Below are 15,144 nucleotides of genomic sequence, written 5' to 3' on the forward strand. Positions count from 1 at the left end.
AACTGAGACCTGCACTTCAAGTCAAGTCAGTTTTCATTTTTGCAGTGCACTTTGTTTCAAAGCAGCTTTACGGAAAAAAACAAGTGTCTAAAATTCTGGAAGGTCCTTTTCAGTTTAGTTAAAAAATTATGTATTTTCATATAAATAAATAAATATATATATATATATATATATATATATATATATATATATATATATATATATATATATATATATATATATATATATATATATATATATATTTCAACTCATAATTCTGATTCCTAACAAAAGAAAGTTTTCACAAGTGATTGTTGAAGCCAAACAAAAGGAGAAAAAAAGTGGAAAAGGCATGAAGAGCAGCACATGCCTTGCTGGAAAGGAGACAAACGTATGTACGTATGTATGGGGGGGGGCAAGAAATGTTGCAAAGCTGTGGCCATTGGGCTTTGATTACATCTGCTTGAGCATAGTCCCTCCCCTCTCCTGCAGAGTACACTATATATACACACGCAGTCAGACGGATCTGTTCACTAGCTCTCCTACTCTCTTACTCTGAGTTGGAACGTGTGAGATCTGTCTGTAGCCTGCCTGAGCTCGAGATTGTAGGGAACCGACTAGGCACATGGTTGCTCATTTGTAAGTGTAATCCCACTTGAGAAAGAGACAGTGATAAAGAGAGGAAGAGGGAAAAGAGGGAAAGGTGCCAGAGTCAGTATAAGAGAGACAGAAAGAAAAAGAGAAGAGGCAGGGAGAGAGTACAAAGCATTTCCACCTGTAGTACAATGGAAGACTGTGCAGTGTCTTTCTGGATTTACATCGGAGTGATGTCCATCCTTCTTGGTGGAGTGGTGAAGAAGTTTCTGGCATTCCATATCGGTGCCGTGCCCTCAGTGGTGGCATGGCTGGGTGCCACTCTGCTTGTGGAGAGACTGTGTGCCCTGTGCGTGCCCGCTGTGCTGGCAAGATTGGTCCTCTGTGTGTCCTGCTGGCTGTACTTTACGTGGGCCACCCCCAAACCCTTCCTGCCAGTTGAAGGCAAAGCTGTCTTCATCACAGGTAAGATCAAACAGAAGAAGCAGAACAAAAACATAATATGGGCATTAAATGAATGGGCATGTGTCATAGTTTAGTCTGCAATTCTAATTAGTGCTCGGTGTCTTTTTTTTTTCTTTTTCATTCACGACTGACTCAGAGGATCATTATGTGTTGACCTGAAATGCATGTGAATTGATAAGCAGAGATTGTACAAACAAATGGGAAATGTAGGTCATGCTGGGTGGATTCTGTTGTGCAAAATTGCCACAATTATATTATGATTGCTGTTGTTTTTGTGTCAAGTGATTCAGTAACTTTAAGAGGTTAAAGGAGAATGTGTTCCGTCTGCATTGTGACTGACTGAACAACAAATGTATACACTTCTTGTCAGCACATGCTGTGATTTTGTATGGGAAGTCCCATATTAATAACTCTAATGATCAGAGTCACTTCTGTTCCTCAAAACTTACTGTGTCTTATGTCTTTTGAATATCCTGTACTTCTATCCATAGACCATATCAAGCTGAATGTATAATGTTCAGCTCACTATCAGTATTGACCCATATTTTATGGCAATGAGGAAAACACTTGGTATGACTTAAATTATATTGGTCATGTGCCTTTCTATTCAAGCTAATCCAAGTTTGAGCGGTATTTGTAGGACATGCATTCTGATTGATTTGTCAATCTGATGTGTTGTGTGTTAAACTCTATTGTGTCCTGCCACTGAACTATAGAGTACTCTAAGATGATTTGGCTAATCTGATTCTAAGTTAAAAAATCTTATGCAACAAAATTGCAGTGTAAGCTATAAATCAAGTCAAAGAGCTGCCGTGTTGTACCTGGTGGTGTACTTAAAACTCATTTGCAAATTGCAGCTGTATTTCTCCACTTGCAGCTTTGTAAACTGCTTCTTTATGTGCTCTTTGAGACTTCTGCAGTTACAGTGAGTGTACTGCTTTAAAGGGATAGTTCACCCAAAAAAAAAAAAAAAAATCTGTCATCATTTACAGTACTGCCTTTCATGTCATTCCAAACCTGTATGGCATGAGGGTGAGTAAATGATGACATAATTTTCATTTATGGGTGACCTTTCCATATTTTGTCTAGTCACCAAGATTTTAAAAAACAGTTTTCCTTTTTTTCCCTCGGTGTGGTTTATTAAACATACAAATAATGTACATTCTAAATGCAGAATGTTTTATGGTTGGGGATAGAAAAATATATTAGCACAATATCAAAACAATAGAAGTCAATGGGAAGTTCTCACTAGAAAAGCAAACATGTGTTTGTATGTATGCGATCTGCAACCAGCAGCTCTAAAAAAGAATCTCACCAACACTGTGGAATTGCTATTTCAGACCTTGAGGAATAAAGGCAATTATGTGTTGATTTATTTTACTAAGCGGTTTTAGAACTCCTGTTTAATCTGGATCATAAGCTCCTAGCTATGTACTTTATGTGAGCACGTATCTTTTAGTTCAGTATGATTTCTTGAAGCCCAAAGCAGCCTTAAACACTTAAACAATTGCTTGATTGCAAATTATTCAGCCTTTTCTGCACCTGAGGCAAACCACAATACTATATTTATGTGTATAATAAGTGTATCACACTTGTATGCCTGGATACTGTATCCTGGGCTTTCAGAACGAAAATGTTATAGTTTATTTTCCTTAAAACTCTTTAGGTGGAGTTCCCAAAGAGGAACGTTTTTTTGTTAATGATTTTATGTAGTTCAATTGTTAATGTCAGTTAATTTTTGACCTTGTCAAGTTTTTTATTTCCTTAAGCTGCCATGATAAATAAACAGGCCTTCTGTTCACTTAGCAGGGCAAGGGGTTAAGTTCCGTCGGTTACTCCAAGGCAGCTTATGTCCCATCAAGGACGTGGGATTCACAGAAATAACTCATATGGGTTCCTTAAATCCCCAAAAGCTGTCTGCTGTCTATTGGCATGGTAACCAGCAACCCAATCAACCCCTTTCATTACTTGTTTTAATACATGTATACAGAACCAGCGTGAGCTTCTGAGGTTGGCACAGGGCACACTACTTGATAATGTTTTCTTCATTTTCTTGTCTTTGTTTTTGTACTACCAGCTAGCATGTAATGACATGGTATCATACTTTTAAGTAATATTTCTGATGGACATTATGTTTTCTTAAATGACCCTTTTCAGAGGTCTTATGCCAAAAACCAAACGTAAGTGGAAAACCTGTAAACCTCTTACAAAGCCAGCAGAAAGGCACAGTCAGGGCTTGAATTGCTGTGAGGTAGGGGGTTAAGGTTACAGAATTGGCTGACTACACAAGCTAAAGTCGTTAGTTTGGAGAGAGTCAAGCTGGAAAAATGCCTATAGACTACAAGGCCAGTACACCTTGTACATGTTAATCACCAGCTTTGGGAATATAACATTAAAGTGTGTTGTTCACTATGCCAGAACTCCCAACATGTAAACTTCTGTAATCCTGACTCCTAATTAATCAGAGGCATCTGTTTCTCAAAGAATGTTTCCTTTCTACATAATGAAGCCGTCTTTCTTTGATAAAAATGTTTTTGTTGTTAAGGAGGATTTCCATAAATTGCCCAATAAAGGGAACATTTACGTTCTCTGTACATAAACGTATGTTTTAATAAGAAATTCCTTCTTTTAACTGTGATGATACTCTGTAAATACTGCATAGCTAGCTAAAACTTAAGACTGTGTGTTCACATCTTGCTTTCTTTCAATTTCACATTGCCAGTAAATCATGACAGAGCTAAGCTGTGATTAGCACCAGGTTCTAGCAGCATGAAGGTGTGAACTTCTAGTGTTAAATAAACACACGCTCTCAACTCTTCATCTGTCTGCACCAACGTTTGCTTCTTTTGACTATCCCCACTCGAGTTGTGGAGATGTGTAAGAATCAATCAGCCTAATTCGTTCGGAATCCAACATTTCTATGAAAAGTATGACGTCAGTCCGGATCTGTAAATGAGCTACTAAGTACCAATTGACATTAGTCTGTATGTGAGATGAAGGGCAGTGGGAAATCTGATCACGTAGCATGAGGCACACTCCATTGTGTTTACATGCTGAAGACAGCAGGAGGAAGCACGATTAATCCCACATCATTCAGAGACCTGAATGTGAGCCACTCAGGTATTGCATGCGAGCTCACAAGTGAGTGAGGTGAAAGATGTATATGCCTTGGTCCCAAATATTATGTAGATAAAAAAATTATTTATTTAAACACTTAAGCTGCACTTAGAATGTATAAATGTCATATATTCATATATTTTTCATAATTTTTAATTATTATTTTCTTATATTTTGTATATGCTGTGTTAAAAAAAAATGTAGACACTTAAAAATATTATAAATATTAAAATATTATACTTAGAAATATTGTTTCATTTTAATAATTTTATATTATTATTATTAGGGGTTCAAACACGTAGTGCTGAAACCCTATTGTAATTGTAAGGATTTTTATTATTATTTTTCCGCCGTAAAACTGATTGTGCAGACCAAAACTTGAAACTTGACCAGTGTCACGTGTTGGTTTCTGTGTAGTTACTGTCTGGCCTTATTTGGTTTTGTTCTTGTCCTCATTACCAGTTAGTCACCTGTTCCTTGTTAATTTACTCGTTAGTCCTTCGTTTGGTTAGTATTTATAGCCCTGTCTTTCCCCTGTTTCTTTGCCCTGTATTATCTTGAGTGAATGTGTTTGTGGTTGTACGTTCTCCTAGTGATTCTCCTGTCCTTTGAGTTTAATTTGGAATTAAAGACTGTTTATCGGAATTCTCCAGTGTTGCGCACTTCTCTACAGCCACCTACTATTACAGAATACAGGACATGGATGAATGTTTTGGGAAAATTTGGGGGGGCATATACCCATGGCCATAGTGGCCGAGCCAAGGCTACAGAGGTGGATCCGCCATGGCCTCCCGTGTCTCCTGATCCGCCATGGCTGCCTGAGCCTCCTGATTTGCCATGGCTCCTGGGTCTGCCTGATCTGCCCTGGGCGCCCTCCCCCTCCCCCTCCCCCTCCCCCTCCCCCTCCCAGGTGGTACTGTCAAGTGTTGGCTTCTGTTTAGTTCTCGTCTGGCCTTATTTGGTTTTGTTCCTGTCCTCATTATCAGTTAGTCACCTGTTCCTTGTTAACTTACTCGTTAGTCCCTCGTTTGGTTAGTATTTATAGCCCTGTCTTTCCCCTGTTTCTTTGCCCTGTATTATCTTGAGTGAATGTGTTTGTACGTTCTCCTAGTGATTCTCCTGTCCTTTGAGTTTAATTTGGAATTAAAGACTGTTTATCGGAATTCTCCAGGGTCGTGCACATCTCTACAAAAACGTGAAATCGCTCATATCTCCTACACCGTTTGTCATAGATTTTTCGCTCGATCGCAACAAAACAACTATTGAAAATATTGAACTTTACACTTAAGCTACAACAGTGTCACTGTTAAAGGGACGTGGCCAATTATACCCAAAAGCCTATAAATCCTAAAGAAAAACTCAAAACTTCATGAAACTCAGTGAGAATATGAGAAAGATGATTCTAAACAAGCATGCAACATTTAATGGAAATTTGACCATAGGTGGTGCTATAACAGTCATAACTGTTAAAAATCATCATATTTCTTTGGTAAATTGCTTGCATTTTCCAAAAATGTTATTTTAATAATTGATTTAGGTGGTTACAGCCATGTTAACACAATGTCTTTTACCTTATGTGCTTAAATGCCTAAAGTGTTTGAATCCCGGTAGTTGCTGCTTGCAGCTATATTTATTAATATTATTACATTGGCTATTCTTTTTTTTTTTTAAAGAAGCATTTGGATTCTTTCTGGTTGTTAAAACTTTCTTGTTTCCAGAGAGCTGACTTTATATATCCTGTAAACATGATCGAGTCATTGATTTGAAAAATAGAAAAGGCGTACATAAAAGGGAAGTTAGTTCTAAAAGTGTAAATTTATTTGTTTGCAGATGCCAATTGGTTTGATATTTTGCATCATTTGATCTTTTGCATCTGATAATTCACCCAAAAATGAAAATTCGGTCATTAATTACTCACCCTCATGTCGTTCCAAACCTGTAAGGCCTTTGTTCATCTTTGGAACAAAGATTTTGTGCACAAAAAGTATTCTCGTAGCTGATCCTTGCTGTCTATGGGAGGGTCCGAGAGCTCTCGGAATTCATCAGAAATATCTTAATTTGCGTTCCGAAGATGAACGAAGGTCTTACAGGTTTGGAACGACATGAAGGTGAGTAATTAATGACCGAATTTTCATTTTTGGGTGAACTATCCCTTTAATTATCGTAAAGCATCCTGCACATTTTTGGACCACTATACATATGAGTCTGCCTCGTTCCTGTTTCATTGTCTCTCTGTCACCCTCACTGTTTCTTGTTTAGCTCTTTTTTTTGCTGAGGCCAGGGAAGTTCCATATATTGCTTCACTGATCAGCACACAGTGCCAGTACCAACTGTCCTCCAAGCCCTGTGGGCTTCACTGCGATCACATGTGTGTGTGTGTGTGTGGGAATTCAGAAGTGGCTCATCAGGGCTCTGGCAGGCCTTTTCCTTACCCAATGTCCCTGGAGCAACTCCAGAATGCAGGCCAGTTGAGTGTGGGATGAGATATGCTAGACCTGAGATTTCTAATAATACCCATATCAATGTTACATAACAGCACACGGTAAATATTTGCAGGAAAACGTAGGGAGGGACACCTTTGGCACTCTCGCCATGCCTAGTTGGTCAAGTCAGGTGAAGAGGTTAAACAGATAAGAAAGGTTTAAGTGTAGCATCATGAGGCCAGAGTTCAGAGAGGATTCACTTGGCACAGATGCACGAGATGTAGTCAGACCTCAAGCTATACTCCACCACCAAATACTTTTGAATTTATTCCTCATATTTAATTTAGCAGATTATAAATGCAAAAATTCCAAGAGAATTCACATAGATTTTTTATTTTTTTTCGTTTACTTGTGCAAATCTAGTACCTTAGTTGGAATGTTGCATCAAAAGCACAGTACATGCATTTTTCAGGGGGATGAATATTCACAGCATGGTGCCGTTTGTCTGAAATTTGGCGCACTGGATGCGACTTGCAAAAACATCAGAACTAATATGCAGATGTCCCTGTGTGATCATCTTTTTGGTTTTCACGCATTCGTTTTAAATGGAAAATGCTAATTTTTCCATGTAGTTCCTAGCATTACCTAAGAATTAGAATTACCAGAATTAGAATCACCAGAATTACCTGGAACCTTCTTAAGTACCAGCTGGGGAACATGTACCCCTGGCTGGGAATAACTAACCTGGGCAATATTAATCAAATAAATAAATACATTTGAAGAGTGATGGTAAAAAGTTATTGCCAGGTAGGTGCATTTATCTCAGCAATGGCAAAATGTATTAATAATCATAATCAGTTAAAGTCTGTTATTCTTGATTACTTTTCTTAGGTCCCCCATCTCAAGCTCCATCCTTCTGCAGGCTCAACGTGTTTATTGAAAAAATACTTCATGTATCTGGGAAAGCGAGGGCACAGCTAGTGTACTGACAGATATGTGCGTGTCCTCAGAGGACCTTCAGATAACATTTGCTCTAAAATACAGAGGTGTGATTGTGTTTGTTATCCCTGTACACTGAGTAACTGCTGTTATCATAACTGGTGTATAATTGTTTGCCACACATTCACAAATTAGAGGTGAAAAGTGAGGCCACTGACCTCTGGACGGTCTATAAAAATTTTCACGCATAACTGTTTTATTATTATCAGGTTTTTTTTAGGCTTACAACTTTGACTTCCCTGCCAAACTAAAGAAACGCAGAATGGAATAAGTTTAGTTTGGATAGAAACAAAATTCCTAACAATCATTTTTAAAAGAACAAAGATTATAAAAACTGGCACTCACAGAAAACATTCATTTCTAAAGCCCAGCGGTTCAATTATGTAGTAGACCTCACATTGAGAGAAATATTCATGTCTGTGTATCTATTCATGTCACTTTTGTTTCCAGAATCTGTAGTATACTGTCGCTCAATTCCAAGAACAACTTGCACATAAGGGGTAGGAAAAGAACAGAAAGTCTGCTGTTATTCTGCTTTTTTTCTTTCTTTCTTTTTTAGCATTCTTCTGCATGTTGGGGGTAAAGCTCCTGTGGGTTTATGTTAACTGTACTCAAATGACCCTCATAAAGATCGGATGTTACATTTCCTTATTAATGTGTTGTTCCCTGCCACCACTTCTGTAAATGTGTGTGTGAGTGTGTGCGTGCATGTGTGTTTGTGTGTGTCAGATATCAGAATCTTGTGCATGCATTTGTAACCATGGCTGCATTTGTTTTTAACACACTGAGTCCTGATTTGCATTTTTAACATTTTAGTAATACAGCTCCCAAACCACAAGGTTCCCTGGGACGGTAAGGACATTGTCCTCAAATCAGGACACTAACACCAGTATCTCATTCAGGTGTGTAATCTAGTAAAGAGATAAGAGTGTTGTGTTTCAGAGATTAATGCGTCATACTATCATGCAACTTGACGTGGGGTGAAGACTTTATATAATTGTGCTTTTGGTTCCTGTTGTGCTGCTCTGGTTTTGCTGAACTTTATAGGCGTTCAGAGGTCATAGCAATGAGATTGCAATTTTACCAATGTTGATGATGCTTCCTCCAAGTTTTCAATCCTGTTCCATAAAAGAAAGTCCTAAAACTGGCTTAAGTGTTCAAAAACATATCCAAAACAGCTATTAGGGTCATGATAATGTGGTGTTGCATAAGATGCCATTTAAGTGTAATTACTGTCAGATTTTGCCAAAATGTGAGTATTTAGAAAACTTCTGAGTGTTTTGATTGTAATATGTTGGCATAACATTCTCATGTTTCCCTCCACTGTCTCTGTAGGTTGTGATTCAGGGTTTGGGAACGCTACAGCAAAGCGGTTAGATGCCATGGGGTTTGAAGTGTTCGCGACCGTATTGAACTTGGACGGAGAGGGAGCCGATCACTTGCGTAGAGTCTGTTCATCACGCCTTACCCTCCTGCAGGTAGACATCACCCAGCCTCAGCAGGTACAGCAAGCCCTGCTCGACACCAAGGCCAAACTTGGCATGAGAGGTGAGGATTTACATTTGAGCTATGCCAGAAATACGCACACACAATCACATTCCAACATGCTTGAACACAATGAACCTAAAATTCCCCTGTATGAATGTTTGTATATATTCTGAAAACTGCCAGCAACTTTTGGTTACCCTGAATAAACTTTAACTAGCTTGTGGTTTCCATTAACATTTCTGTTGAATCAAATCTTGGAACCATGCTATCAACAAAGCACCCCATTGAATTACCTTTAAAGTAGGTCAAATAAATCAATTCATTTGTGCTCCATAGGCATTTTTGGCAGTGCTGTTTATTTTACAAGAGACTACAAGCATAGTCAGGTATATATGTGTTTTTTGTGTGTGAGATTTTTTGTTGTTGTTGTTTGTTTGTATGTATGTGACCAAGTGTTGGGAGGGGATGGGGTGGAAGGGTGATGTATAATTTGGCAGTACATCAAGGGGCTGTTTTATTTTCAAACATACACACCACAGAGCCAGGTGGCTCATGGACCAATCAGAAAAAAACAGTTTTTCCATGCTGCCTTTTTCAAAACTCAAAGTCATGAGTTCAGTATTTCATTCTTTATTCTCCTCAATTCAGACGCTAAGCTTAGGGAAAACTGACGACATATGTGAATGCTCATATCTCAAAGAGTTTCTGTAGATTTAGTTTTTTCCCCTATACACTCTCCAAAAGAAGGTTTTCACAACCATGCCATAAAAGAAACCATTTTGGGTTCCCCAAAGAACCTTTCAGTGAACACTTTTTTTTTAAAGACCGTAAACTATTTTTTCTTGTGTGAAGAACCTTTTTCATTTACAAATAACCATTTGTGCAATGGAACAGTTCCACGGATGTTAAATAAATCCCCCCAAAAATGTTTTTTAACAGATTATTTCAGGCCTTTGTTGTTCTCTCCTCTCCCTGTTTCATTTCTTTCTCAGTTGAGGCATAGCTTTCCTTATTCTACTAATAATTTCCTTAATCTATTGACCAAACAAAAGTTGAGGTCATCGGTGAAGAACATCATTCTTATTTAACCAGGTAATAAATTCAGGCAGAGTTTTAGCGAAACTAGAGAGATATAAATCACGTGCTGTCTTCACAAACAGTTCTGTGCAATATCAGCAGATAAAACCCTCTTTACTAAGCCACTCTGTATCTCTTTGATTCTCCAGATGGTCTTGGTCAATCCATTCGACAGGGTTGAAAATGTGCGACAAAGCTTATGTGCTGTATTCGGAACAATGTGTTCTCATGACAATAAACACATACAATACATTTATACACTTAGGTGTCAAAAGTTCCGACCAGAACCATCACAATCATTGATTTTTGCAGTGTTGCTTCAGTAACTGTCACTTTAAAACAGTGGTTCTCAACCAGCAAACATCCAAGTTGTCTGTGGATTAATTTGAATGTGTTTCAGTTAAGAAATTATTATTATCAAACAAAATCAAAGAACAATTAATATTTAAAAACGACTTTAAAATGCTAAAAGCACAAAATCAAGTTCTTGAAACTTCCAAAATTAGAAAATGAACTGTGGCTCATTAATTTAGTATTTCAGTGCTCCCAGTTTCTGTTAAAAGAAGCATCTTTGTCGTAATTACAGCATAAAATATAAAGTAACCTATATTATACTTGTGCATGTTTTCTTTCCTCTAGATTTGTGGGGGCTTGTTAATAACGCTGGATGTTGTGTGAACATTGGGGATGCTGAGCTCTCGCTGATGTCCAACTACAGAGGATGCATGGAGGTTAACTTCTTTGGAACACTTACCGTCACCAGGACCTTCCTGCCACTTCTCAGACAGGCTAAAGGCCGGATTGTGACAATCTCCAGCCCTTCAGGTACTGTGCACGTACACACACACGTACATACACGTGAGCGCTAACCATCCAGCTAGTGCACTTATACAGATATTATCTATCCGAGCCACTCTACTCAGACTTCACCTCTAATAAAAGAGAATGAAAAGAAAGCGTCAGTTAAAACTACGTATGAAGACACTTTTATGAGTGTTTCCAGGTTCTTGTTTCAGTGCTAAATCTAATTAGAAGTCTCTTTCTCTCTCTCTCTGCCATCCACATAAAGCTGCCAGTGCTTATAAATGGAGTTCTGTCTGTCAGATGTTTATTTTATGCCTTCCATCTGGCTTTATCACACCTAACCAAACACTAATGGGAGTCCAAACTGTAATCCACCTGTTTTCCTTTCTTCTCAAGTGTCCACTAACAATTTCGACTGAGAGCAGCTCTCTGCTCAGGCTCATGCTGGAATTCAGTCAGTAGGGGAAATCAGTGTCCCTTTAGCTTTGCCTGGCTTCCCTGATTTTATCTCCATTTGTTTACTACCGTTGTGCCAAAACAGTGTGATACTATGAGTAACAGCCTGGCGCAGGACGCCAATGAGTTCTCTGTAAACACTGGCGCACAGCCATTTTAAATAAAGATGTCTCCATCAGCGCAGTCTCCCTGTAGAAGAAAACAAAATGTTTGAGCTGTCATGAGCAGCAGATGCTACTGTCACAATACAGATGAACGTCGTTCTATCAGAGGGCTTACAGGAGGCCTGTTGTCTTAAAACATCCTCCCAGCGATTTGAACCCAAGCCCTTTTATTCCGCAAAGCCTTGAGGCAAAACCACACAGTTTATAAACAGTCTCAATCTGCAGTTAACCTCCACAGGGCTGCTTGGTTTTCACCATTAAACCGATGACTGTCCTGGCTACAGTCCAGATCTTTATTACCCCTACAATGAATGACACTCCTCCCTCTGTCAAAAAACAGCACTGTTATACTTCTGGAATGTGCCCCATAAAGCTCATCACTGTGTCTTTACCAGTTCTCAGGCAACGTGACAGATTTGAAACAGTAATGTGGTAGCTCTTCTTACCTAGTTTTTTACGGTCTTTATCATATCAGACAGCTCATTAAAATGTCCAAGGATGTGTAGTGCTGTAAATCGTGATTAAGGTATCTCTACTTTCTGCAGGTGAGCATCCCTTCCCTTGTTTGGTGTCGTACGGGGCTTCAAAAGCTGCTCTGAATCTTTTTACCAACACACTTCGTCATGAGCTGGAGCCATGGGGTGTCAAAGTCTCCACCATCTTACCCTCTGCATTTAAGACAGGTGATTAACATTTTAACAATGTGAAACCAAGTTACTTATACCAAAATATTGTATACTTCTAGTTTGATGATTCACTTATCTGTATACTGCTGTTCTCTGTAGTCTTGACAAGGGGTTGTAATTTGACGAAATGTAGACTTTCCGTTATCATCAGAATATATGTCAGAAGAAGAAAAATGAGTACAAATATACTTGAAGATTTAATGTTATTATCGGACGCTTAATAAAACACACAAGCTATACAAGCAAATTAAACAAAGACAACACCGCTGTGTCCTAGTAAAAGGGCATATCAGATATTCTTAGACAAATGGGTTACATCTTGAGAGAAAACTGCCACATCAGTTGAGTTCTCATTAAAGTTGTTTATTTACATCTGAGCCTCAGGGATCTGTCAGGTTTTGAGCTGACATTTGAGTCCTTCTTTACACACCGACTGAACAGATAGTCCGGCCAAATGCAGGTCTGGAATTACAATATAAATAACTGAATAAAGTGTCCCCAGACCTCTGTTTATGTCTCCAATCTGTCCTGGATTTCTCTATGTTCCCCACATTCATCGGTTCATGTTGCCTCACGCTTTCTGCCATTTCCTTGTCTTGCAGGGCAGAGCAGTAACACAGAGTACTGGGAAAAACAGTACAAGGACCTGATCAAAAACTTGCCTCCAAGCCTTCTAGAAGAATATGGGGAAGAATACCTGCTGGAGACCAAGGAACTGTTCCAGAGTTACGCAAAAACAGCCAATGAGGATCTGAGCCCCGTCATCAACACCATTGTGGACGCACTCCTCTCTCCTCAACCGCAGGTGCGATACTATGCCGGGCCAGGTTTAATGCTCATGTACTTCATCTGCAGCTACTTGCCTTTGAGCATCAGTGACAGGTTCCTCCAGAAACTCTTTGTACAGAAGAAAGTGATGCCTCGTGCCCTTAGGAAACAACAAGGCCTGAGCCTCAACGACAATAACAACAGCATAAATGAGAACATGAATAACAGTAACAACAACAACAACAGCTTCACAAAGATTATTGATTAGTTCTGGTAAAGAGTGAAAAAAACATCCTTTAGCACCACTAAAGTGATCTACTTATAGAGATATGTTTCCATTGTCTACACTTTACTTTTCTTTTGTCTTCATTTTGTTGTATATATTGTGTAATATGTTGAGGGGATCACTGAATTGCACCAAATCATCTATGGTAAACCCAGTGCTTAAAAGGCAGATGACACTCTTGAGCATCATGAAGATAATAATAAAAAAGAGGTCATGCCCACAGGCCATATTTATAATGAATACAAGTTCTCAGGTGAGGCAAGATCCAAACAGATAACATAGAGTTTATGTATTTCTCAGAAGGCATAAATTCTGGGCGTTCACCATGGAGACACCTTAATTGAGTTTGGTGTGAAATTTCAATTTCACTAAGGCATGGATGATCATTAACAGCCAAACATCTGAAGATGTGTTCCGATACTACACTGACTGAGAAGCTGATGATAATGTTACTATGATCAAACCAGGGTCAAATGTGGTCAGAGTGCAACATCAAGTAAATATTTATTTTTTTTAATTTTTTTTTTAATTTTTTTTTTGTTCTTTAAGTGACCAATGGGCTGAAGTGGTTCCTAAAGTCAGAAGTCCTTTTTTTTTTAATGTATTTTACACCATAGTTTTGCATTTGTTATATTTGTTTATTTTTTTCCATGTCACATTTTTTGGCATAATTATGCCATTTTATTCTTAAATAAATCACTTAAACTGTGAATTTTATACAAATGTGGAAAAAAGAACGGAAAAAAAAATTGTTCACTTGATCATTCTTAGAGTATATTAAAGCTGACTTTTTAAATAATCCATCTGTGTGTTTTTGTATTTCCTGTCAGAGAACATGAACAATGGCTTCCTTTAGCTGGTCAAAGATCTTTGTGAAAGCTTAATGACCTTCTCTAATCACTGTACTGAAACCCAGCCACCCACTACTGCTGTGTTAATTAGCAATTGTATGTAGCTATGCTAATTGCAAATTTCAGTTTGTGTAATAAAGCCAGAGTCTTACAAGCCAGATTTAGCAGAACTAAAAAAATTAAAAAAAAGATATTTCGTTGCAATACAGATTTTCTGTAGAAATTTTCCAAAATGTACATTTTAATTTATTTATCATTTATAGTAACTGAGTTACATCATTATAAAAGTAACTAATTACCAGGGAAATTAACTTATTGCATTACTTAAAAAAAAAAAAAAAAAAAATCAAATGTCAAATAAATTGGATGCCCCCAATATTAAATATGTTAAATTAATGAAATGGACACTAAATAGAATAAATTATTATTATAAAACATTGTACATTAATCTACATTATACCATGGTCTGTCTGAATACTCGATTCTGATTGGCTGGCAGGTGTTGATTAAATTCGTTGAACCGCACAGGTAGTTCCAGGTCAGTTTAATCACGTTCTATATTAATGCGCTTCCTATAAACATTGGTAACCATAGTAACATACAGTTAGAGTTGAATAGTAATGCAGACAAATATTGCAGCGCAAATATTATTAACATCTTTAATATGTGAATGCTGGAAAATGACCACGGCATAAACGGGATAATCAACGGCTAGCTGTGCATTAAACGATTTGAATCCACTTTGTGGAGGCAACCACCCTCCGCTGCGCGTCAGGCGGTTCTTCGCCTCCACGTCGTGCATTCAAATCGTTTAATGCACAGCTAGCCGTTGATTATCCCTTACGTATCCACTGACACTTCAAGCATTATAATATGATATTATGTGTGGCATCAAAGTGCCGAAGAGAGCAGTTTCTCCAGAGCAACTGCAAGAGTGCTGATGACGACACAGCTGTTTCAGATTGGCCAGATTCACCACATGACAAT

General features: G+C 38.2%; 1 protein-coding gene across 1 annotated transcript; it reads left to right on the plus strand.

Annotated features, from left to right (window-relative positions):
* The first annotated feature begins 524 nt into the window (after positions 1-524).
* On the plus strand, positions 525-14,107 carry hsd11b2 (hydroxysteroid (11-beta) dehydrogenase 2). Its single transcript, XM_058782365.1, has 5 exons — positions 525-1,038; positions 8,913-9,125; positions 10,782-10,967; positions 12,112-12,249; positions 12,855-14,107. The coding sequence occupies exons 1-5, from the start codon at positions 765-767 to the stop codon at positions 13,286-13,288; spliced, it is 1,245 nt and encodes a 414-aa protein (XP_058638348.1). The 5' UTR covers positions 525-764; the 3' UTR covers positions 13,289-14,107.
* Positions 14,108-15,144: the final 1,037 nt, after the last annotated feature.

The sequence above is a fragment of the Onychostoma macrolepis genome, chromosome 07 (assembly GCF_012432095.1).
Source record: "Onychostoma macrolepis isolate SWU-2019 chromosome 07, ASM1243209v1, whole genome shotgun sequence".
Classification (NCBI taxonomy): domain Eukaryota; kingdom Metazoa; phylum Chordata; class Actinopteri; order Cypriniformes; family Cyprinidae; genus Onychostoma; species Onychostoma macrolepis.

Excerpts from the sequence above, each read along its gene's own strand:
- hsd11b2 (XM_058782365.1), top strand. The coding sequence starts at position 765 with ATGGAAGACTGTGCAGTGTCTTTCTGGATTTACATCGGAGTGATGTCC. Across the intron at positions 9,126-10,781 it reads GGCCAAACTTGGCATGAGAG|ATTTGTGGGGGCTTGTTAAT; the intron begins GTGAGGATTTAC and ends TCTTTCCTCTAG. Across the intron at positions 12,250-12,854 it reads ACCCTCTGCATTTAAGACAG|GGCAGAGCAGTAACACAGAG; the intron begins GTGATTAACATT and ends CTTGTCTTGCAG.